The 23372-nt window shown below is 45.2% G+C and overlaps 1 protein-coding gene across 1 annotated transcript in view; it reads left to right on the forward strand.

The window, feature by feature from the left end:
- The window catches only part of LOC126267022 (putative serine protease K12H4.7), a 78883-nt gene that overhangs the window by 13792 nt on the left and 41719 nt on the right, over positions 1 to 23372 (forward strand). Inside the window, exons 3-4 of the mRNA XM_049971795.1 lie at positions 10795 to 10976; positions 18180 to 18415. Of these exons, the coding sequence (XP_049827752.1) occupies positions 10795 to 10976; positions 18180 to 18415 (418 nt within the window). The remainder of the gene's footprint in view (positions 1 to 10794; positions 10977 to 18179; positions 18416 to 23372) is intronic.

The following is a 23372-nucleotide window of genomic DNA, read 5'->3' on the forward strand; positions in this document are numbered from 1 at the left end:
GAAATAGTGCAGACATATATAAAAGCATACCCCTCCAATACATGCAAAAACAAGTACAATAAAATAAAAGGGAAAGATGTAGGCTGTGAAAGCAATCACGAATGGTAATAGTGGGATCAACAACGTCAACGCTAATTTCGAACACTCTTCACTAAAAATAAAATTAATTTTTGAAAGTGCGATGGTGACCAGTTCATTATAAAGAAAAGAAAGTTACAGCTGAAACTGTCTAAAGTGGTTTTGAGTCTTTACAGACAGAGAGCTTTGCGTTGCAGCGTATCTGTGCGTAGGCAGTGAGGCGTGATGTCAGCGGCAGCTCGTAGGTTGGTTAAGCAACTTAAGTAACTGCCAGTCGCGAACTCCAATGAATACGTCCTCTCTCTTCGAAGGTGATTCGCCTAGCGTTAACTCTACCCTCATTCATATTCCTTTAGTCACAGATTGGTTGGCTGTGAATGTTCCCATATAAATAGAAGTTCATATATGCATCACTATAACATTTCTTGTACACATGTATAGCACACAGTTTTGAAACAGTGTAAAATTTACTTTAAGTTGCGAAGCAACAGTCAGGCTTTTTTTTTTTTTTTTTTTTTTTAGGATGAGCGTGACTTTCACGAATTCACAATTTGGCGAACCAACTCCACGTATGTTAAATACACACACCAAAACAAGTTTTGCACCACCCCGGTTCCGAAAGTACGAGAACCTGCATATAAAACTGGAATAGAGATCAACATAAATACCATTTCAGCTCTTTTTTTGCTCATGAAAACCACTCATTGCATGTTTTACCACCACAGAATGAGACATTCAGAGGTGGTTGTCCAGATTGCTGTACACACCGGTACCTCTAATACCCAGTAGCATGTCCTCTTGGATTGATGCATGCCTGTATTCGTCGTGGCATACCATCCACAAGCTCATCAAGGCATTGTTGGTCCTGGTTGTCCCACTCCTCTACGGCGATTCGGCGAAGATCCCTCAGAGTAGTTGGTGGGCCACGTCGCCCATTAACGGTCCTTTTCAATGTATCCCAGACATGTTCGATACGGTTCATGTCTGGAGAACATGCTGACCAGTCTAGTCGAGCGATGTCGTTATCCTGAAGGAAGTCATGCTCAAGATGTGTACGAGGGGGCGCGAATTGTCATCCATGAAGACGAATGCCTCGCTAATATGCTTCCGATATGGTTACACTACAGGTCGGAGGATGGCATTCAAGTATCGCACAGCCGTTACGGTGCATTCTATGACCACCAGCGGCGTACATCGGTCCCACATAATGCCACCCCAAAACATGATGGAACCTCCACCCTGCTGCACTCACTGGACAGTGTGTCTAAGGCGGGTTGCCCCCAAACACGTCTCCGACGGTTGTCTGGTTGAAGGCATATGCGATATTCATCGGTGAAGAGAACGTGATGCCAATACTGAGCGGTCCATTCGGCATGTTGTTGGGCCCGTCTGTACGCGCTGCAGACGGTGTCGCGGTTGCAAAGATGGACCTCGCCATGGACGTCGGGAGTGAAGTTGTGCAATCATGTATCCTATTTCGCACAGTCTGAGTCGTAACGCGACGTCCTGAGTCTGTACGAAAAGCATTATTCAGCATGATGGCGTTGCTATCAGTGTTTCTCCGAAACATAGTCCGTAGGTAGCGGTCACCCACTGCAGTAGTCGCCCTTGGGCGTCCTGAGCGAGGCATATCACCGACACGTCCTGTCTCTCTGTATCTCCTCCATGTTCTAACAACATCGCTTTGGTTCACTCCGAGACGGCTGTACACTTCCCTTGTTGAGAGCCCTTCCTGGTACAAAGTAACAATACATGGTTGAACTACAGACAACACGAACCGTGTACTTAATTCCTGGTGAAATGACTGGAACTGACCGGCTGTCGGACCGTTCCATCTAATAGACGCCGCTCATGCATGGTTGCTTACATCTTTGGACGGCTTTAGTGACATCTCTGAACAGTCAAAGGGACTGCGTCAGTGATACAATATCCACAGACAACGTCTGTCTTCAGGAGTTCTGGGAACCGGGGTGACGCAAAACTTTTTTTGATGTGTGTAGTTTAAATGTTTTCGCAGTAACAGTTAATGTTTTAACTCGTGCGTAATTTCATTAAATTTCAAATGAAATTAGAATTTTAAAGTAGATTACTCTATACGAGTCGGTTATAATACTGACAATCACTCGTGAGTGCATTGTCACTGCTATTCTGATGATTCTGTGAAACTTGTATTATTCAGTCTCAGTGTATATTTTTGTGTGTTTTTATCCGACACGATACTGTCCTATTACACACAGCACACCTGTCCACATTCGTAACTCCACCCCATAGAATCGATCCGTTCAACTGCAGCTACCGATATCTGTCTCGCACCACAGTTCAAAATCAATTCTGATTGTCTCATTTTTTACATGGTTAATTTAACAAAAGCATTATAAGAATGTGAAAATGAGTTGAAATTTTGTATACTCAGTTATTAATAAATTCCTGTAGCAATAAATGATTAAGTAAAACATAGATATTTCATACTAAAGAGCAAAACAAAAAACATTCGAAACCATCAAACATATACATATACAGTGAAACAAAGGGAAAAAAAAGAAAGAGGAAAATAATTATCACTGGCAATGTCTTTACATACCGTCATCCGTCGTAGACTGATCAGCCAGAACACTGTGACCACAGACCTACTATCGTTATAAACCCGTCCAGGCGATAGCAGCATCACCTGGCGAGGAATGACTGCTAATCAGACACAGAGCCTACTTTTAAATTTAACGAACATATATGGGCAGGAGATCTACGGAAACATCAGGCAGCTCGAATCACTGAGTCTGAAAGGAGGTAGACTGCTGGGACGCCATTGCTGTGCCAAAATTTTTACAGCTGTCGCCCCACATAAAATCGTACAAGGCCAGGAATATCTATGTACAAGCTAGCAAAGCTTTGTTGGGAGAAATGATCCGCCAAATTGGTGGTAGTCTCGACGTGAACAACATAAAACTGGATGAGGATCACTCGGAGATGGTCGACAGGTTAACCTTCCAACGGACCACAGGGTCAAGTGAAAATACCACCAGAAGCCAGATGCCGAATTTCGACAAATTGCAACGGTAAGCAACAGATGAAGGACTGATTCTGGACACGCGACGAACAGTGGTGAACCTCTCCAACCACAACTTGAGCGATGCAGCCATATAAATTCTGGCTAAAGGGATGAACTATGCAATCGCATCAAAACTGGTACCGAAAGAAGACATTATCGAATCAGTGGAGGCCTCGGTTCGTCATCTACCACAAACAGAGGCAGAGGATGCGACAAGAAACAGTAGGTGTCTTGGCTCACGCAAAGCCTCCGAAGCAAAACATGAGTAAAGAGGAACGTCCTGCCGCAAAGAGCTGAAGAACATCTCTCAGATAGTGGTAATACAGGCGGACAAGGGCAATACCACTGTAGTGTTGTACACACCAGATTACGACAAGCGGATGGAGGATCTTTTGAATGAACCCATTTACCATAAACGTAAGGGAGATCCGACGACCAATGTAATGAAATCGATGCAAGCGCTGCTGAAGCAAACTAGGATGAATCTTGACACTACCCGCACATTTACATCTACATCCATGCTCCGCAAGCCACCTGACGGTGTGTGGCGGAGGGTACCCTGAGTACCTCTATCGGTTCTCCCTTCCAGTCTCGTATTGTACGTGGAAAGGAGGATTGTCGGTATGCTTGTGTGTGGGCTTTAATCTCTCTGATTTTATCCTCATGGTCTCTTCGCGAGATATACGTAGGAGGGAGCAACATACTGCTTCACTCTTCGGTGAAGGCATGTTCTCGAAACTTTAACAAAAGCCCGTACCGAGCTACTGAGAGTCTCTCCTGCAGAGTCTTCCACTGGACTTTATGTGTCATCTCCGTAACGCTTTCGCGATTACGAAATGATCCTGTAACGAAGCGCGCTGCTGTCCGTTGGATCTTCTCTATCTCTTCTGTCAACCCTATCTGGCACAGATCCCACACTGTTGTGCAGTATTCAAGTAGTGGGAGAACAAGCGTACTGTAACCGATTTCCTTCGTTTTCGGATTGCATTTCCTTAGGATTCTTCCAATGAATCTCAGTCTGGCATCTGCTTTACCGACGATCAACTTTATATGATCATTCCATTTTAAATCACTCCTAATGCGTACTCCCAGATAATGTATGGAATTAACTGCTTCCAGTTGCTGACATGCTATATTGTAGCTAAATGATAAAGGATCTTTCTTTATATGTATTGACAGCACATTACACTTGTCTACATTGAGATTCAATTGCCATTCCGTGCACCATGCGTCAATTCGCTGCAGATCCTCCTGCATTTCAGTACAATTTTTCCATTGTTGCAACCTCTCGATACACCACAGCATCATCTGCAAAAAGCCTCAGTGAACATCCGATGTCATCCACAATGTAATTTATGTATATTGTGAATAGCAACGGTCCTATGACACTCCCCTGCGGCACACCTGAAATCACTCTTACTTCGGAAGACTTCTCTCCATTGAGAATAACATGCTGAATTCTGTTATCTAGGAACTCCTCAGTCCAATCACACAATTGGTCTGATAGTCCGTATGCTCTTACTTTGTTCATTAAACGACTGTGGGGAACTGTGTCAAACGCCTTGCGGAAGTCAAGAAACACGGCATCTACCTGTGAACCCGTGTCTATGGCCCTCTGAGTCTCGTGGACGAATAGCGCGAGCTGGGTTTCACACGACCGTCTTTTTCGAAACCCATGCTGATTCCTACAGAGTAGATTTCTAGTCTCCAGAAAAGTCATTATACTCGAACATAATACGTGTTCCAAAATTCTACAACTGATCGACGTTAGAGATATAGGTCTATAGTTCTGCACATCTGTTCGACGTCCCTTCTTGAAAACGGGGATGACCTGTGCCCTTTTCCAATCCTTTGGAACGCTTCGCTCTTCTAGAGACCTACGGTACACCGCTGCAAGAAGGGGGGCAAGTTCCTTCGCGTAGTCTGTGTAAAATCGAACTGGTATCCCATCAGGTCCAGCGGCCTTTCCTCTTTTGAGCGATTTTAATTGTTTCTCTATCCCTCTGTCGTCTATTTCGATATCTACCATTTTGTCATCTGTGCGACACTCTAAAGAAGGATCTACAGTGCAGTCTTCCTCTGTGAAACAGCTTTGGAAGAAGACATTTAGCATTTCGGCCTTTAGTCTGTCATCCTCTGTTTCAGTACCATTTTGGTCACAGAGTGTCTGGACATTTTATTCTGATCCACCTACCGCTTTGACATAGGACCAAAATTTCTTAGGATTTTCTGCCAAGTCAGTACATAGAACTTTACTTTCGAATTCATTGAAAGCCTCTCGCATAGCCCTCCTCACACTATATTTCGCTTCGCGTAATTTTGTTTGTCTGCAAGGCTTTGGCTATGTTTATGTTTGCTGTGAAGTTCCCTTTGCTTCCGCAGCAGTTTTCTAACTCGGTTGTTGTTCCACGGTGGCTCTTTTCCATCACTTACGATCTTGCTTGGCACATACTCATCTAACGCATATTGTACGATGGTTTTGAACTTTGTCCAGTGATCCTCAACACTGTCTGTACTTGAGACAAAACTTTTGTGTTGAGCCATCAAGCACTCTGAAATCTGCTTTTGTCACTTTTGCTAAACAGAAAAATCTTCCTACCTTTTTTAATATTTCTATTTACGGCTGAAATCATCGATGCAGTCACCGCTTTATGATCGCTGATTCCCTGTTCTGCGTTATCTGTTTCAAATAGTTTGGGGCTGTTTGTCACCAGAATATCTAATATGTTATCGCCACGAGTCGGTTCTCTGTTTTACTGCTCAAAGTACTTTTCAGATAAAGCACTTAAAAAAATTTCACTGGATTGTTTGTCCCTGCCACCCGTTATGAACGTTTGAGTCTCCCAGTCTATATCCGGCAAATTAAAATCTCCAACCAGAACTATAACATGGTGGGGAAATCTACTCGAAATATTTTCCAAATTATTCTTCAGGTGCTCAGCCACAACAGCTGCTGAGCCCGGGGGCCTACAGAGACATCCAATTACCATGTCTGAGCCTGCTTTAACCGTGATCTTCACCCAAATCATTTCACAATTCGGATCTCCGTGAATTTACTTCGATACTATTGCACTTCTTATCGCTATAAACACGCCTCCCCCTTCACTGTCCAGCCTGTCTCTGCCTCTGCGGGATACATTCCAATCTGAGTTTAGGATTTCATTACTGTTTACATCTGGTTTCAGCCAACTTTCTGTCCCTAGTACTATATGGGCGTTGTGACCGTTTATTAATGAGAGCAGTTCTGGGACCTTTCTATAGACGCTCCAGCAGTTTACTATTAGCACATTAATATTGTTATTCCCTGTTGCATTTTGCCTACTCCTACCTTGTCGCGTCTCAGGAGGCGTCTTGTTGGGCCTACACAGGGAATTCTCTAACCTAAAAAAAACCCATGTGCACTCCACACGTACTCCGCTACCCTTGTAGCCGCTTCCGGCGTGTAGTGCACGCCTGACCTATTCAGGGGGACCCTACATTTCTCCACCCGATAGCGGAGGTCGAGAAATTTGCACCCCAGCTCTCCGCAGAATCGTCTGAGCCTCTGGTTTAAGCCTTCCACTCTGCTCCAAACCAGAGGACCGCGATCGGTTCTGGGAACGATACTACAAATAGTTAGCTCTGATTGCACCCCGCAAGCGAGGCTTTCCGCCTTCACCAATTGCGCCAACCGCCTGTACGAACTGAGGATGACCTCTGAACCCAGACGGCAGGAGTCATTGGTGCCGACATGGGCAACAATTTGCAGTCAGGTGAACCCAGTGCTCTCTATCGCCGCCGATAGGGCCTCCTCCACATCTCGGATGAGACCCTCCGGCAAGCAGACAGAGTGAACACTGGCCTTCTTCCCCGACCTTTCCGCTATTTCCCTAAGGGGCTCCATCACCCGCCTAACGTTGGAGCTCCCAATAACTAATAAACGCCTCCCCCCGTGTGCCTGCGCGGACCTTGCTGAAGGAGCAGCCACATGTCCACTCACAGGCAGAGCGGGCGATGCCACATGGCCAGCCTCCACATTTACCCTCCGCCTCGTGCATCGCGAACGCCGCTGAACCCGCCACTCCCCTTGGGGAGAGGGTGGCCCAACCGCGCCCGGTACCCGAAAAGATGTCTCGACAGCAGGGACAGTTTGTGAAGCATGTAACACCTGGGGTGTACCTTGCGACGCACCAGACTCCCCACTGCCGCTACACTCCGAGGCAGAAGACTGCTGACCGCGGCCATCAACACGCTCAGCTGTGTACTCATTCCACAAGTGCCACAGGCATCAAGAATATATGATGTACCAAAGATCTACAAAGAATCCCTTCCTTTACGGCCGATAGTGAGTACTATTAACTCACCGACCTACAAATTAGCGAAAGAATTGGCTCCGAAGCTTAGACGTTTATTGAGCCACACAGATTCATACTTAAGAACTCCACCCATTTTATAGCAATTCTGGAAGAAAAGCGTGACTCGGATACCGATCTGAAGGGCAGTTTTGACCATCAGTTTCGTTCACGAATGTGCCCGTGACGGATACCATGAACATCTTACGGGAACGCATGGAACCTGATATCTGCGAGCTAGTGCGCCACTGTTTAACGACCACCTATTTCAGGTGGAAAGGGGAGCAGACGGACGGTGTAGCTATGGGTTCCCCTGTTTCGCTTGCCACAGCAGACATTTTTATGCAAGCGTTCGAAGAAACAGCACTCCATTCCGCACCATTACACCCAGAATGCTGGCTACGACACGTCGGTCACACCTTTGTTATCTGCCCACACAGAGAAGAAGAGCTTCAGAATTTCCACCAACATCTCAACCAGCAGCACAACAAAAGTCACTTTACCATGGAGATAGGAAAGAACGGAATATTGCCTTTTCTCGACGTGGAAGTTTATAGTATGCCTGACGGGAAGTTTGGACAGAGTTTATAGGAAGCCCACCAACACGTACAGGTACCTGCATGCATATTCCCACAACCATCTTACGCAAAAGAAATCGGCAGTGCAAACTTTAAATAAGAGAGTCTACAGGATCAGCGATGAACGCAATCTGAAAGTTGAACTACAGAACCTCAGGTCAATTTTTGGAACTAATGGCTACGACAGGAGGATGATACATGAAACCATGACGCCGAAGGAGGAAGGAAACAGGGAGAAGCAGAACGAAGCACAGAACACTGTCCTGCTCCCATACGTACAAGGGGTTACTGAACGTCTGGGAAATATTCTCTATCGGGCAGGTATTAAGCCGACTTTTCGTAGCAACAACAAAATAGAAGACGTTGTGGGCTCGACGAAGGATATAATTAACAAGTTTCATGCCGTCGGAAAAATCGGGTGTGAATATGGACTGGTGTATGTAGGTGAGACTGGGTGTCCAATAAGCACAAGGTTAACTGAACACGAGATATACATCCGCCTCAAACTATACAACCGTCAGCAGTGGCAGAACATCAGGAACAGTGCAGGATGAAAATCGAATTTCGAGAGGCCCGTGTACTGGCGAAACGCCTTTTCGTTTTAGGAGGAAGATTAGAGAGGCTATAGAAAGCAAGCGACCGGATAATATGAATAGAGAATCTTTGCGGAAGGACAGCATTCGCAAAGAAACAGGAGCACAGTAGGCCACAGCGGCGGAGGGTGCACAGAGTGCTGATGCGTCCTATGTCGATACTAGCCAGATAGTAAACAACGCTACGCCCCAGCCGCCGCTCAGTTTCCTATTCGCCGATTTCCACCAATGGCAAGCAATAAAGGAAACTCCAATTGAAAACGCCTATTTCTGCCAATGACAACATGCAATGCAAAGACCAATAAAATGAACTCCTAATACCCTTCCACCTCACCCTCATATCCAATGACAGCACTCCTCCATAGTACATAAGTAACCAAACTAGTGCTCATTCACTCAGCCTGAAGTACCTTAGCCTCACCCTTGCCAGTCACCTCACCTGAACCCCTCACCCCCTGACCATCCAGCAGAAAGCCCATTCCCATCTCCGCCTCCTGAGACTCCTGTCTGGCCAGACACGGGGATTGCATCCATCCACCGTCCTCCGCACCTATAAATCCCTCATCTGTCCTATCATCTGTTGTGCCAGCATTGCCTGGATCTCTGCCTCCACCCACTTTTACAAGACCATCCAAATCCTTGAATACCATGCACTCCTCCTAGCCTTCAGTATCCGCATTCCTTCTCCCACACGGCTCCTGTTTGACCTCATCCCCTTCCCCCACCTCCTCCTTTTCCACCAATGCCTCTGCATCCTTTACACTGTCTGTGGGCTTGATCCCACCCCCCAACCCCATGGTTTCCTCCTTCCTCTCCACCTCCCGCCTGTTGCCGCGCCTCTACAGCTGTATTCCTCCCTCTCTCCACCCCCACATCTCCTTCACAAGGGCAATTTCCAGCACCTCCCCCTCCCGGATGTTGAACTTCACAGTGACATCTACCCAGGGGCCCCCTTTTTTCTCTCCCCTCCTTCTCCTAGAGTGGATTTTCCTCCTTTCCTCCCTGAGTCCCTGCACCCCCTTCTCAGCTGCTTTCCTCACCCATCCCCTCCCTCCTCAGCCCTCCTTCAGTGCGCTCCCCACCTCATCCACCTTTCTCTTCCCTCCACCTAGCCTCCTTTTTCCCTTTTCCCTTGTCCCTCCCCCCCCCCCCCCCCCCTTCATAGCAGATCCTCCCAGGTTTTTATTCGTTATCAGTGTGATGTGTTAGTGTTGTGTTTCGGTGTCGTTATACAGTGTCATCTAGTGATCTGGTTTTAATTGTGTGATCGACCTGTTTTTCGTCCATGACTGTTCCATGCTACACCATCCATCACGTTGCTGTTTTCAACGTTCTACAACTTTTATGCTCTGGTCGTACTTTGCCTGGTGTCTTTTAATCTAGTGTATGTTTTTTGTCTAACAATTTTTTTAGGTTTTTAATTCTGATTTACAGTCACCACTTTGTATGATTTTTTTCCCTTCTGTTCCGCCTTTTTTGTTTCTATATTCCACCATGTTTTATTCTTTATATTGTTTTACATGTCTTCCTGTCTATTTATGTGTCTCGACTGAAGAGCAGCGCTTATGCTGCTGTCAACCCGCCCCTTATGGAGAATGGAAATTACGATAAAGGAAATGAAATGCTCATTCACCAGTTAGCAATACACCCTGAGGAAGGCACCTTGCAAAAGTCACCGAAACGTCGGAATTTTATAGCTGACAATGCGGCCTCAAACCCAGAAGAATTTTATTGACTGTGACTCCAGCCGTGGAAGCCTACATTTACAAGGAGTAACGAAGCTAGTTTTTTTGCCGTGTATTGTAACTGTGCACACTTACGTTCGTCTCATTACAATATTGTCTCCTCCAGCTGCCTTCCAATCAAAACTACGTCTTGTTTTTATTCAACTGCCGGACGGAGTGACCGTGCGGTTCTAGGCGCTACAGTCTGGAACCGAGCGACCGCTACGGTAACAGGTTCGAATCCTGCCTCGGGCATGGATGTGTGTGATGTCCTTAGGCTAGTTAGGTTTAATTAGTTCTAAATTCTAGGCGACTGATGACCTCAGAAGTTAAGTCGTATAGTGCTCAGAGGCATTTGTTATTCACCTATGACACAAGGTATGAAGTATATTTTCGTATTAGAATGCCTTTCTGATGTGTGATCACTTGTGGGGCTTTGGGCAGCTCTACTACAGCAACGGAGAGTACTACAGCCCTGGAGGCCCCGTCTTCGTCTTCATCAGCGGGGAGTCTGAAGCTAGCGACTCGTGGCTCGCTGGAGGCTACATGTACGAGCTGGCCGTGCAACATGGCGCCTTCATGTTTGAGCTGGAGCACCGATACTATGGTTCCAGCAGGCCCACGTCGTGAGTACACTACATTCCTATTGTGCAGCATTTGTAGCTTGAAGAAGTAGTAAAAATAATAATATGAATAAGTGTAACGAGACAAAATCTGTATCAGTGGGCTGATGGGCCTGATTTTGCATTCCCGAGTCCTTTACATGGCAGTCACTCACGATGTCGCCTCAGCTCTGAAGCCAGACTGTGTATATGTTAGCAGCAAACATTTTCCCAGATAATTAACCGTGGAAACTTTTCGATATACCGACTTGCTGAAGCTGATGATGGTTTTATAAAATAAAATATTGTTAACGACTTTGTTAGCTCTTCAATGGAGGCTACGCCACGTGTCAATATTTTATGCCAAGTTTTGTGGCGCGATTTCCAGAATTGTGCTAAAAGTGAGGCCCAAGGCTGGCAGCAATGCGAAATTTACCCCGAATATTTTGTATACAGGGCCCTCAGCAGTTTCTGCCCCATTACCCAGACAGGCTCCTAACTAAGTATTCAGATGGCAGAAGATTTTATATTGGCCGAGCGGGAATGGAAGACAAATCTCCTGAGGCGAGATTTCAGCCTCAAGAATGGATGGCAATGTGGAAAGAGTGAATTGTCCTATGATAATTAGATAGTCAACTGACGCTGAGAAGGAGCAGTACAGAGTTATATTTGACTTTGTTTATGCCTCGTGAAGTTTTAGCACAGGATGTAGAGATCCGACAAGTGTCGTACATACTGATTTTCAGGATTGCCTTCAGAGGAAGCTAAAATTTTTTTTTATCTTTTCCCATTTTTTCCCTTGCACCTATTCTGTCAAGTACAGAAACCGGCAAATTTTATTTCATTATTTAACTCCGTGGCCGTATGCCCTTCCTTGCGTCACAATTATGAAGATAACCTAAACGTATGTCCACACCGATACCTTCTTCGACGTGCGCAAGTACAGACGCACGGGAATAAAACGGCACACACAAATTCGTGGAATGAACGCATGTGCGTATAGACGTTCTCTTGTTCACGCGTTGCCACAGTGCGTCAGCAGGCTGTTATGAATCCACTTCTTTGCTTGAGTTGAGTTTAGTGTGAAGTAAAGGTGAGAGAAAAAGAAAACACAAAAGCTACTGTAGGTAAAGAAGGTCCTAAATAACAGAGGCACGAGAAATACCAAAGGATGGCAACGTTTTGTTAATAAATTTCAGAAGGAGGTGACAGCGACATTTCAGATTTTCTGCTTGAAAAACTGCACCGATGAGGCTGGCAATAAAATTTCGTTAACTCGTAACAAGGGACTTATATACCAGTTTGAAGTGCTTATTCCGCTTTTGAAAACAAAACATTACAGCAATTATTTTTGAAACTGATAAATACTTAATGGGAGTTCCTAATCGAGAATGTTAATTAACTTTTAAAGTGTCTTTGGATTTAGTCATGAAAGCTGATATGTAGATTAACATCTTCGGACTCGATAAATTTGGGAATTTCATAGACGCCAGCTTCCACTAGAACGGAAGTTATGTTTTTCAATTTAGTATTTTTTGAATCATCAGTGTACTTCATCTTTGTTTGTAGTAGTTTGTTGAGGAGCTACATATACCCCAACATTTATTTTTTTCTAGCTGTCAGGCTCCACTGTTGCTATGCTTCTAAGGCGCCAAAGCAAGAATATTCGGCCACAGTTTTCATACAAACCTTTCATAAATTTCTGGCTTATTCTCTTTTTTCTGCTCCGATACTTACTGTAATTTTACAGTAATATGATCGGAGGCTTTATCTGAGGCTTGACGCTCAGGGCATTACATGTCAAATTTTTAATCAAGTAATCATCATAAGCGGTATTCCATGCGAATTTTCTTTCCCTGTAATCATGTATAAACCTAAGCGTGCTTCCTTTGAAGTCACCAGACATTACCGCAATTAAATCGCTTCACATGATGAAAAAAAAATGGTTCAAATGGCTCTGAGCACTATGGGACTCAACATCTATTGTCATCAGTCGCCTAGAACTTAGAACTACGTAAACCTAACTAACCTAAGGACAACACACAACACCCAGCCATCACGAGGCAAAGAAAATACCTGTCCCCGTCGGGAATCGAACCCGAGAACCAGGGCGCGGGAAGCGAAAACGCTACCGCACGACCACAAGATGCGGGCATCACATGATGACCTCAGCGCATTATACCGTCAAACACTCATGGGCTCTAGCTGCCTGTCATCTACTACAAAGCGTAAGGATTCCTACTGAATGCAGGCCGCAATTTACTTTACTCACGGCCTCCATTTCCAGGAACGTATGCATGCACAAACGAGCAAGCATAGTTGTTCTATTGCAAATTTATGCAAACGCGCCAAGTTGAACACCAAAAAGGCATCGTGCAGAATCACCTTAGGGGAGACAAGGCGTGTGCAGTAGCTGTCAGCGAATCGAGTGTAACTGCTTGTGTATTGTGTTCTCTGAGACGTACGTGTGGAAAAAGTCCAGCACTTGCCCTAAAAGAATGCGAGAAACCGCCTAAAAACCGCAGTCAGGCAGCTCTGTGTACCTCCCACGGCTCTTAATAAACCACGCGGATGCGATGCATGTTTGGCTCACCTCCCTGTCTCGCAAGATAGCTCACTATGCGTTTCTCTGTACGAGCAGTTTTTTTTTTTTTCAGTCGTATTTCACAGACTACGAGGCACGCATTTTCGACTGCATGCCCGAGATCAAAAGCCAAAGTCGAGATTGGCACACAGCAAGTCTCCCCGCCCTCAGTAAGCAATAATGAGCAAATCCAAAATCAAATGAATGTTTGGTTTCCGACAGAAGATTGTCCAGCAAGTGTTTGTACCTTCAGGATAGCTGTGTACAATTTTTTTATCGAATGACCTTGGAAGCTTCAAGCTGAAGTAAGCAGGTGTAAGGTCAGATATTGCACGCACCTGAGTACTACAACATGACGATATACCCTGTCACTCAGCAGTCTTCATCAACCAATTTTTGGCAAGAAAAGACGTTTCAATGGTTCCTCAGCTATTCGAGTAATCTGATTTCCTGTGACTTCTTTTTAATTCCCTGACCCAAAACCTTCTTGAATCGGCTTCACTTCGTGCTCAGGCTATATGCAGAAGGATGTAACGGACCAGCCGCAAGGAAAAAAGTCTCCTTTTTTCTTACACAGGTTTTAATAAATGTATTATTGCAGAAAAATAAATCTAAGCTAAGAAACCTTTCGTAGAGAGCTGCGCTCGCCCTAAATTTACAGTATAGGACTTTACAGTATAGAACATCACTGTGTTGAAGGCTAGCTGCACCGGGGTGTGATGCAGCCACACGTGTCAAAATACAGAGTTCGCCAGAAAAATGTATACACTCCTTGTTAGGCTCTATCGAGATATCGTTATTTTCGTTCGATTTGAGTTACGAGTCTATTGTAGTGTGGTCTTTGGCTCGATAGATGTTAGTATCTCACACTTTCATCTCGGTACCGAGAAAACAAGATGGCTGGAGCACGCTTGACATTCGAGCAACGAAAATGTATTGTGAAGTGGTTTTTCAAATTTGATAATTCCGTTGAAGTGTAACATCAGTGGAGTCGGGAGTCTGAAACAGAACCACCAACCCGCGTAGCAATCAGACGCATCATTGACAAGTTTCAGTTGCATGGAACGATTTGTGATGTTCACAAAGGAAGATTCAGCTACAATTCCTGCTTCGACGGCTCTCTTGTTGGAAACGTTTGTTACTTCTCCACTGAAGTCTGCTACGCAATGTGCACGTGCAGTGGGGGTTAGAAGTACAAGCGTACGAAGAATTCTGAAAGCTGCAAAGTGAAAAGTTTACATTCCACGATTACTGCTCGCGATTAATATGATGATCCTGATCACCGAATGTAATTGCGAATGGTATCAGCAAAAGGAAACTAATGACGAACCATTTGTGACGAAGATAATGTGGAGAGATGAGACACAATTTAAACTTGATGGAACCGTGAATCAGAGTAACAGTGTGTACCGGAAAGCGGGAAATCCGTATGTGTATGTGAATAAAGCGGTCCATCATGTGTGGTGTGGACTGTCATCTAGGGTCTCAGTAGGGCCTTTTTCTTTGATGCTACAGTCACTGGAGAAGTGTACCTGGAAATGTTATGCACATCAATTTTGCCAGGTGTACGTGGACTTTATGGAGCTGATTAAGAGGTGTTCTACTAACAGGGAGAGGTGCCACCACACTACTACCAAGCCATACGAGCTTTCCTGGATGACAATTTCCCGGGGCATTGGATTGGACGAAGTGGGCTCCCTGAGTTCCCTCCGTGGTCGCCAGATCTAACACCTACGGACTTGTGGCGAACTGTGAAAGATAAGGTCTATCGACGTAAGCCACACACGCTGCAGGAACTTCGCCAGGAGATTACAGCGACATGTACAGCCATCTCCACTGTAACATTGGCTGACGTAGATGCGGCGACCGCTCGTCGTTCTGTTATGTGTATTGCCGCCAGTGGTGAACATTTTGAAGACTTCAAGTAACCATGTGCTAAACTGAAGATAGTACAACATGTCTGATCAATTATTAAATGTAAAATAAACATGTAAGTAATACTTTCGTACCTTAAAATATGCTTACATTTTTTCGGCTGACTCTGTAGAGAGTTATTTGTAAGTGCCTCTAGGATTCTGGAAGATGACTGGGTGAAAACTATAACACATACAGAAAAATAACACATATCCGTGGACAGAGCACATCTACAAGTTTTAACTCATTCACTGATAAGCTAAAACATTGTGGCCACTGCACACCGCGACGCTGAATGCCTCCTGGTCGAGCTGCGTGCACGTGACGCGATAACAAACATTTGTAAGCGGATCAGACACGGACGGGGCATCGCCCTAGCGAAGATATGGACTGCAAACTGGAAAATTCATTGAAATAAGCGACGCTGACAAACGGCAGATTTATTATTACCCAGAGCTTGTGAACAAGTATGTCGAAAACGGCGAAGCTGGTCGAATGTTCACGTGCTACTGTCGTGAGCATCTGCGGAAAGAGGTAGGAGGACAGTGAAACTACCACTAGGCGCTAAATGGTTGGACATTCACTATTTTTCACAGAACTTGGGGTTCGGAGGCCTGTCTGTAAAGTGGGATATACGGTGATCTGTGGCATCTCTGTCAAGCGAGCGCAATGCTGGTGCACGCAGTTGTGCTTCAGAGCACATCGTTCACTGTACATTGGCGAACATGGACCTCTGCAGCAGATCAGCTCTACGTGTTCAAATGTTGATGCAACGACCATCGTTAATTACGACTGCAGTTGGCACGAGACCTTCGGGAATCGACAGTCGATCAGTGGGGGAAACGGGTCGGCTCTTCGAATGAATCACATTTTTGCTGCACTAGGTCGCCCGTCGTGTGGCCGTCTCCACAAACGCCGTCATCGAGGTGAACAGTGGCTCGAAATGTGCAGCGAGCCACGGTCGCGGGCTGGTGGGAGGAGTATTATGCCGTTGGAGACATTCTCCTGCGCTTGCATGGGACCTGTGGTAGCAATCGAAGTCACCTTGACAACTGCGAACCACCTGCATTCCTTCATGCTCCATGTCTTCTCTGATGGGGATTTCATCTTTATGCAGTATAATTGTCCATGTCTCGGAGCCAGAACCGTCCTACAGGGGGTTGAGGATCATTAAAATTAACTTACATTGATGTCTCGGTGAGCAAATTCACCTGAAGTAAATCCTGTGGTATCCATCTGGGCCACCATCGGACGCTATCACGACTTACGTAAATCAACAGCCCGTTATTTACGCGAAGTACATTACCTGCCCTTAGACATCAAATTCTACATACATTAACAAACCTACCAACAAACTGTTGGATCGGCGATACGCAGAATCAGTGATGTCTTTCGTTCCAAAGAAGGAGAAACAAATTGTTAACCAAGTGGTCTAATGTTTCGGCTCATCACTGTGGATAACATCGAAAGCTCACTGACGCTTTTTGCGGATGATGGTCTAGTATATCGAGCGGTTGTAATAATGGAAAATTGTGCTGAAATGCAGGAGGATCTGCAACGAATTGACGCATGGTGCAGGGAATGGCAATTGAATCTCAATGTAGACAAGTGTAATGTGCTGCGAATACAAAGAAAGAAAGATGCGTTATCATTTAGCTACAATACAGCAGGTCAGCAAGTGGAAGCAGTTAATTCCATAAATTACGTGGGAGGAGGCATTAGGAGTGATTTAAAATGGAATGACCATATAAAATTAATCGTCGGTAAAGCAGATGCCAGACTGAGGTTCATTGGAAGAATCATAAGGAAATGCAGTCCGAAAACAAAGGAAGTAGGTTACAGTACATGTGTTCGCCTACTGCTTGAATACTGCACAACAATGTGGGATCTGTACCAGATAGGGTTGATAGAAGAGATAGAGAAGATCCAACGAAGAGCAGCGCGCTACGTTACAGGGTCATTTAGTAATCGAGAAAGTGTTGCGGAGATGATAAACTCCAGTGGAAGACTCTGCAAAAGAGACGCTCAGTAGCTCGGTACGGGCTTCTGTTGAAGTTTCGAGAACATACCTTCACCGAGGAATCAATAAGTATATTGCTCCCTCCTACGTATATCTCGCGAAGAGACCGTGAGAATAAAATCAGAGAGATTAGAGTCCACACAGAGCCATACCGACAATCTTTCTTTTCACGAACAATGTGAGACTGTAATAGAATGGAGAATCGATAGAGGTACTCAAGGTACACACCGTCAGGTGGCTTGCGGATTATGAATGTAGATGTAGATGTAGATGTATTACAGGTGTTGAATGGAAGGGCGATCTGTGACGCGGGGAAAATCAAAAAGCGTGTACAGGTCATTCTGGCGCGTTAACAGCAGCCCGCTTTGGAAATCTTTTCACTCAGTTGCCTTTCTGCGGCAATGCGGAGTGGATGAGTGGATGAGATGTCTCCATGTTCTGGCACGCCTGTTCCTACTGGAGCAACTGCGCCACAGCGCCTATTAGGGATCGAAACTTGAGAAAATGTTCTGTTCACTGATACGCATCATTTTTCTCTGTTTTCTAAAATCCCAGGGGTATTTATAAATAGCCCTGTATTTCACAGAAACGCTAGATACATTTATTTCCAAAGCATTAGCTATGTGTCCTTATCGGATACGAGCAGAATAATTAAATTTTGTCACTGACAAGAGAAAGTCGATCCATTGGCTCATACTTGCTTCTGCAGCGACACGAGCTCGGCGAACCTGCGCTACCTGAACTCGACGCAGGCGCTGGAGGACCTGGCGTCCTTCATCCGGCAGCAGCGCCAGGACAACCCTCAGCTGGGCGCCGCCAAGTGGGTGGTGTTCGGCGGCTCGTACGCCGGCAACCTGGCCGCCTGGGCGCGACTCCGCTACCCGGACATCATCGACGGAGCCGTCGCCTCCAGCGGACCCGTCCTCGCACAGGCCAACTTCCCAGGTAACCTTCTGGATCTAGCAACAGCTGCCTGCGTTGTTATGATTTTTCGTTCCCTATTTCAAATTTTAGGAGTAATTTAGGGATTGAGAAAAGTATATTTCTTCCAGAATGAAATTTTCAATCTGCAGCGGAGTGTGCGCTGATATGAAACTTCCTGGGAGATTAAAACTGTGTGCCAGACCGAGACCCGAACTCTGGATTTTTGTCTTTCGCGGACAAGTTTTCTACCAACTGAGCTACCCAATCATTACTCACGACCCGTCCTCACAGCTTTAATTACTCCAGTACCTCGCCTAGGCGGAATTAAAGCTGCGAGGAGGGGTCGTGAGTCGTGATGGGTAGCTCAGTTGGTAGAGTACTTGCCCCCGAAAGGTAAAGGTCCCGAGTTCGAGTCTCGGTCCGGCACAAAGTTTTAATCTACCAGGAAGTTTGATATTTCTTTCAAGTTTTGGGTATTTTTAGCAAGTAGAAAGACAAGTGTAAAAGTACACATATATTGAACTGAACTTAATGGAGAAATTGAGTAGCTAATGAGGCCACCACAGGCTCGGCACAGTGATTGAGGAACTGACATGGAAACGGCCCCATATTGGGCACCAAAATGCAGTACATTTAACAGAGGAATGATAAATATGTGAAAACATTTATGTTTATTATTGCGACCTGAATTTACAGTCCTGAAGCGAGTCACAAAGGCAATCACAAGAAAACGCAAACACAGGCTTGTAGTTCACAAAGATTTATTACACCTATCCCCAAAAACAGTTTTACAAAATCTTTTACAAAACCGGCATTCCAATAGCCACCAATAACAAATATAATTAAAAACCTTATACAGTTTTTACAAGAGTATGTGGAATGAAACAAATATAATTAAAAACGTTATACAGTCTTTACAAGACTATATGGAATGAAATAAGTTAATTAAATACCCTTACTTTTAACTAAATAACAAATAGCCCAAGATAAATATAGATGACAAGCATCCCCGCTGGTAAAACAAGCCACAGGACAGAATATTAAATAATAAATTTTAAGCAAAAGAGCAAATTCCCCTACAGGAACTTAGACCAATAGACAAATCATAAAACAACGGGATTCCACCAATTATATAGTAACTTATTCCACTGAACTCACTCGTGAAATGGTTCAAATGGCTCTGACCACTATGGGACTCAACTGCTGTGGTCATAAGTCCCCTAGAACTTAGAACTACTTAAACCTAACTAACCTAAGGGCACCACACACATCCATGCCAGAGGCAGGATTCGTACCTGCGACCGTAGCAGTCGCGCGGTTCCGGAATGAGCGCCTAGAACCGCTAGACCACCGCGGCCGGCCACTCGTGAAATCCATTTGAAGTATGGTAACAATATTTAGGCAGAAAGACTTATCTTAATAGTCAATTTAAGCTCCACGCAGCAGCATGTATACCCCAACGGATGACCCACCCAGATACAAGAATGAGCAAACTACTAGGAACTGGGAACGCACCTTGGCGCAGCCTGAACACATTAACGAGAGGAATCTCCAAATAATTACAAGAAAAATACTCAACTCCTGTCGACTACTGGGGCGAGCAGTGACTCTGATAGGATACAGCCAAGTAGCGCCGAGCGTCAGCAAGACGTAGCTGGCCGAGCTAGCAAAGTCCGAACATATTTCAATCAACGCGCCGCCTCCTATATTGGACAGTCCGGAACTGATCATGCCCACCGCTCGTGGTACACTGGAACATTTAAAAAAAAAGAGACAGACAACCAACCCAAACGACGACACAAACCACAAACTCTCTTATTCCAGAGTTACGGCCCTCCTTTAAATTTAATACCCTTAACACATGCCAGACCTCAGTCAAATAGCACGGAAAATTTTTCACTTCTTACAGTTCTTAATCTTATAGGCAAACCCCAGTAACAAGCATAAGGTCTGAAGAAGTTAACGGCCTGCCGAACCAAGAGCGTCAAAACCAATAATACAAGACACCAAAGTCACGGCCCCTTCAAACAAAGACCACAGAATAAATCATAAGATACTCAAGTAACATTACAAGCACACTGTCTCAACACTAAACATGGCCTGCACACTATCCTAGAATGACTTATGCAGCCTTCACACTACTAACGGTTAGTACTCCCGTCACTGAGCAATGTTTGACACTCTTGACATCGCTACTCAACATATACCGGGACCAAGGCTGAATTCCGTATTCCCGCCATGGCAGGGATAATCACATACGATATACTGTTTCCGGCTGTGAACACAAATTACGATCAGCTTGATCACAAAGCAAAACTTCAAAGAAATAGCAGAAACCCACCGTTAGTAGCAGCCAACACATTTCTCAAATCATAACACAGCCCCGCGAGCAACCAATTGTACTCCGTAATGGCCACTCCAAGACTCGCCAACACAACATGTGACCAAGCAATGGGCAAGCACGGCCATTGGGGCCCCGAAGCGGAAAACCAAGAGACCGTAGCTGGAAGCGTCGCGCTTAAATAGAGGCCAGAAGAGGAAAACCAAAGAGAAAACGAGCATTACAGAAGGAACGGGATTACTGCCCCTACTATATAAGAGAATCAATGGCGCCAGCGACTGCCCCAGCTCTCCATTATTATTATTATTATTATTATTATTATCAAAAATAAAAATATAGTATCAGGAACCATTTCATTGGGCATAGGCACTGAAGGTTGAGTGTGAAAGAAATAGCTTAGACTAATCTCGTAGTCAGTGGCAAATAAACCCTGATACTTTGAAGATATGCACAATGCGTATTTCTCATACCCTAGAGAACAAACGTAGCACTAATGTGACCATACTCTCGAAATAAATAGAAAACACTGATACAAGACCACTTTCCTAAAATTCAGCGCAACGAAAAATGTGGAGCCCGCCTATCTAATCACCCTCTGAACAAGTGTTAACATTCCGCCTCTTGTCTCCACCTGTGCAATAGGTTCTATCCTAGTTCCGTACATACACTGGTCAACCAGAACATTAGGACCACCGACATACTACCGATATAAACCAGTCCAGGCGAGAGCATCGTCACCTGGCGAGACATGACTGCTAGTCGGACACATGCACGGAGCCTGTAGTGTCAGTGAGCTTGCCTTCCGTGTGTACAATGGGGAAGGCGCACGATCTATCTGAGTTTGAACGAGGGAAGATTGTGATGGCCAGGAGGCTCACATTTCGGAAACAACTCGACGTGTCGAGTGTTCGAGGAGTGCAGTGGTGAGTGACTTCAACACGAAGCGAAACTAGGGTGAAACCACGTCCAGAAGTCGTGGTGTTGGGCGACTACCCCTGATTACAGATGTCGGACGTCGTAGGCTGGGCAGACTGGTAAAGCAGGACAGGCGTAGAAATGTGCAGCACTGATATCAGACTTTAATGCTGGGCAGAGTACAAGTGTGTCTAAACTCACACTCCTAACGACGGAGCTCCGAAGCCGGCAATCCATGCATGTGTCAATGTTAAGACCACGATATCGGCAACTACGGCTGAAATGAGCACGTGACCTTCGTCACTGGAGGTCGGCAGAGCTCTGCATAGTGTGATGAATCCCGGCAACTTTCTCATGCCAATGGAAGTGCGCGAATCAGTCGTCTTCCAGGGGAGCAGCTCCTTGAATCCTGTACTATGAGACGGAGACAAGCTGACGGCGGCTTCGTTGTGGTCTGCGAAACATTCACGTGGGTATCCATCGATCAAGCTGGACCCTCGCAAGGCACCATGACGGTCAAGCAGTACCGTACACTGGTTGCAGACCATGTACATTCTCTCATGACGATTATGTTTCATGACGTCAGCGGCATTTTTCAGCAAGATGCAAGATAATGAGCCACGTCACAAGGCCAGGAGTGTGACGGAGTTGTTCGAGAAACACAGTGGCGAGTTCCAAATGATCTGCTGCCCCCCCCCCCCCCCCAGCTCACCAGATCTGAACCCTACCTATCACAACTGGGATGTGATTGAACATGGCGTCAGCGCTCATCGGTCATTGCCCGAAATTTAAGGGAATTACGTGACTTGTGTGTACAGATGTGGTGCGAACTCCCTCCAGCGACCAACCAAGACTTCATTGATTCCATGCCACGACGCGCCGTCCCTGTTATCCGTGTCAAAGCTGGACTTACCGGCTATTATATAGATGGTCATTGTGTTCTGGCTGACCAGTGTATGTATTCAGAAAGCATGAAGTAGCTCATTTAAGAGTGGTCATTTAAAATCCTAATGTCCGTCGTAGTACTAGAAATGTTAGGTGGTACAACACGAAGTCTCGCAGCAGCAGTCAGTAGTCAAGCACATGTTGAACAATCTTTTATCAGAACCGGGGAATCTAACTGCTTATTATTTTTTTATAATTTTCGGGGCCAGCTCTGCAGTCCAGAAGCTTTTCATCAAAGTGGTTGTGACTAACGTAGTTAACTTATGTAAGACAACAAGAAATCGATCAGCCAGTGTATCACTTTCATGTAGGTGAAATACAAAGAGGGATATGGTTCTGGGCTAAATCAGTTCAAAGGAAGTGAGTTTAGCAAGCAAGATATTAACTTTAAACGCAAGATTGAACTATGCCAACCCACAATTCTAAAATTCAAATTTAGAAAGCAATGCACTGTTTGATTTCTTGAAAAATTAATCTTACAGTTCAGAAGTGGTTAACATCTTTGAATTCATAATGGCAATGAGTGAAGTAGAGAATTATGTGACACAATAACGGACTTCCAAACAGTTCGTAAGAGGGGCACCTATTACTCTGCTGGAAACACGCAGTTGGGTACCTAAACGCCGAGTAATAAACACTTCCAAGCTAACCCCGCCACGTCTAACCTTCATCAAAGTAAATAAACTAAGACAGATTCCTTCTCAACGTCGGAACGCAGCACAAAGCGTCTCTTTGACTTGACCATATCAAGTAAGAAAAAGAATCATCCCAGAATAA

Source organism: Schistocerca gregaria, chromosome 4 (assembly GCF_023897955.1).
Source record: "Schistocerca gregaria isolate iqSchGreg1 chromosome 4, iqSchGreg1.2, whole genome shotgun sequence".
NCBI lineage: Eukaryota > Metazoa > Arthropoda > Insecta > Orthoptera > Acrididae > Schistocerca > Schistocerca gregaria.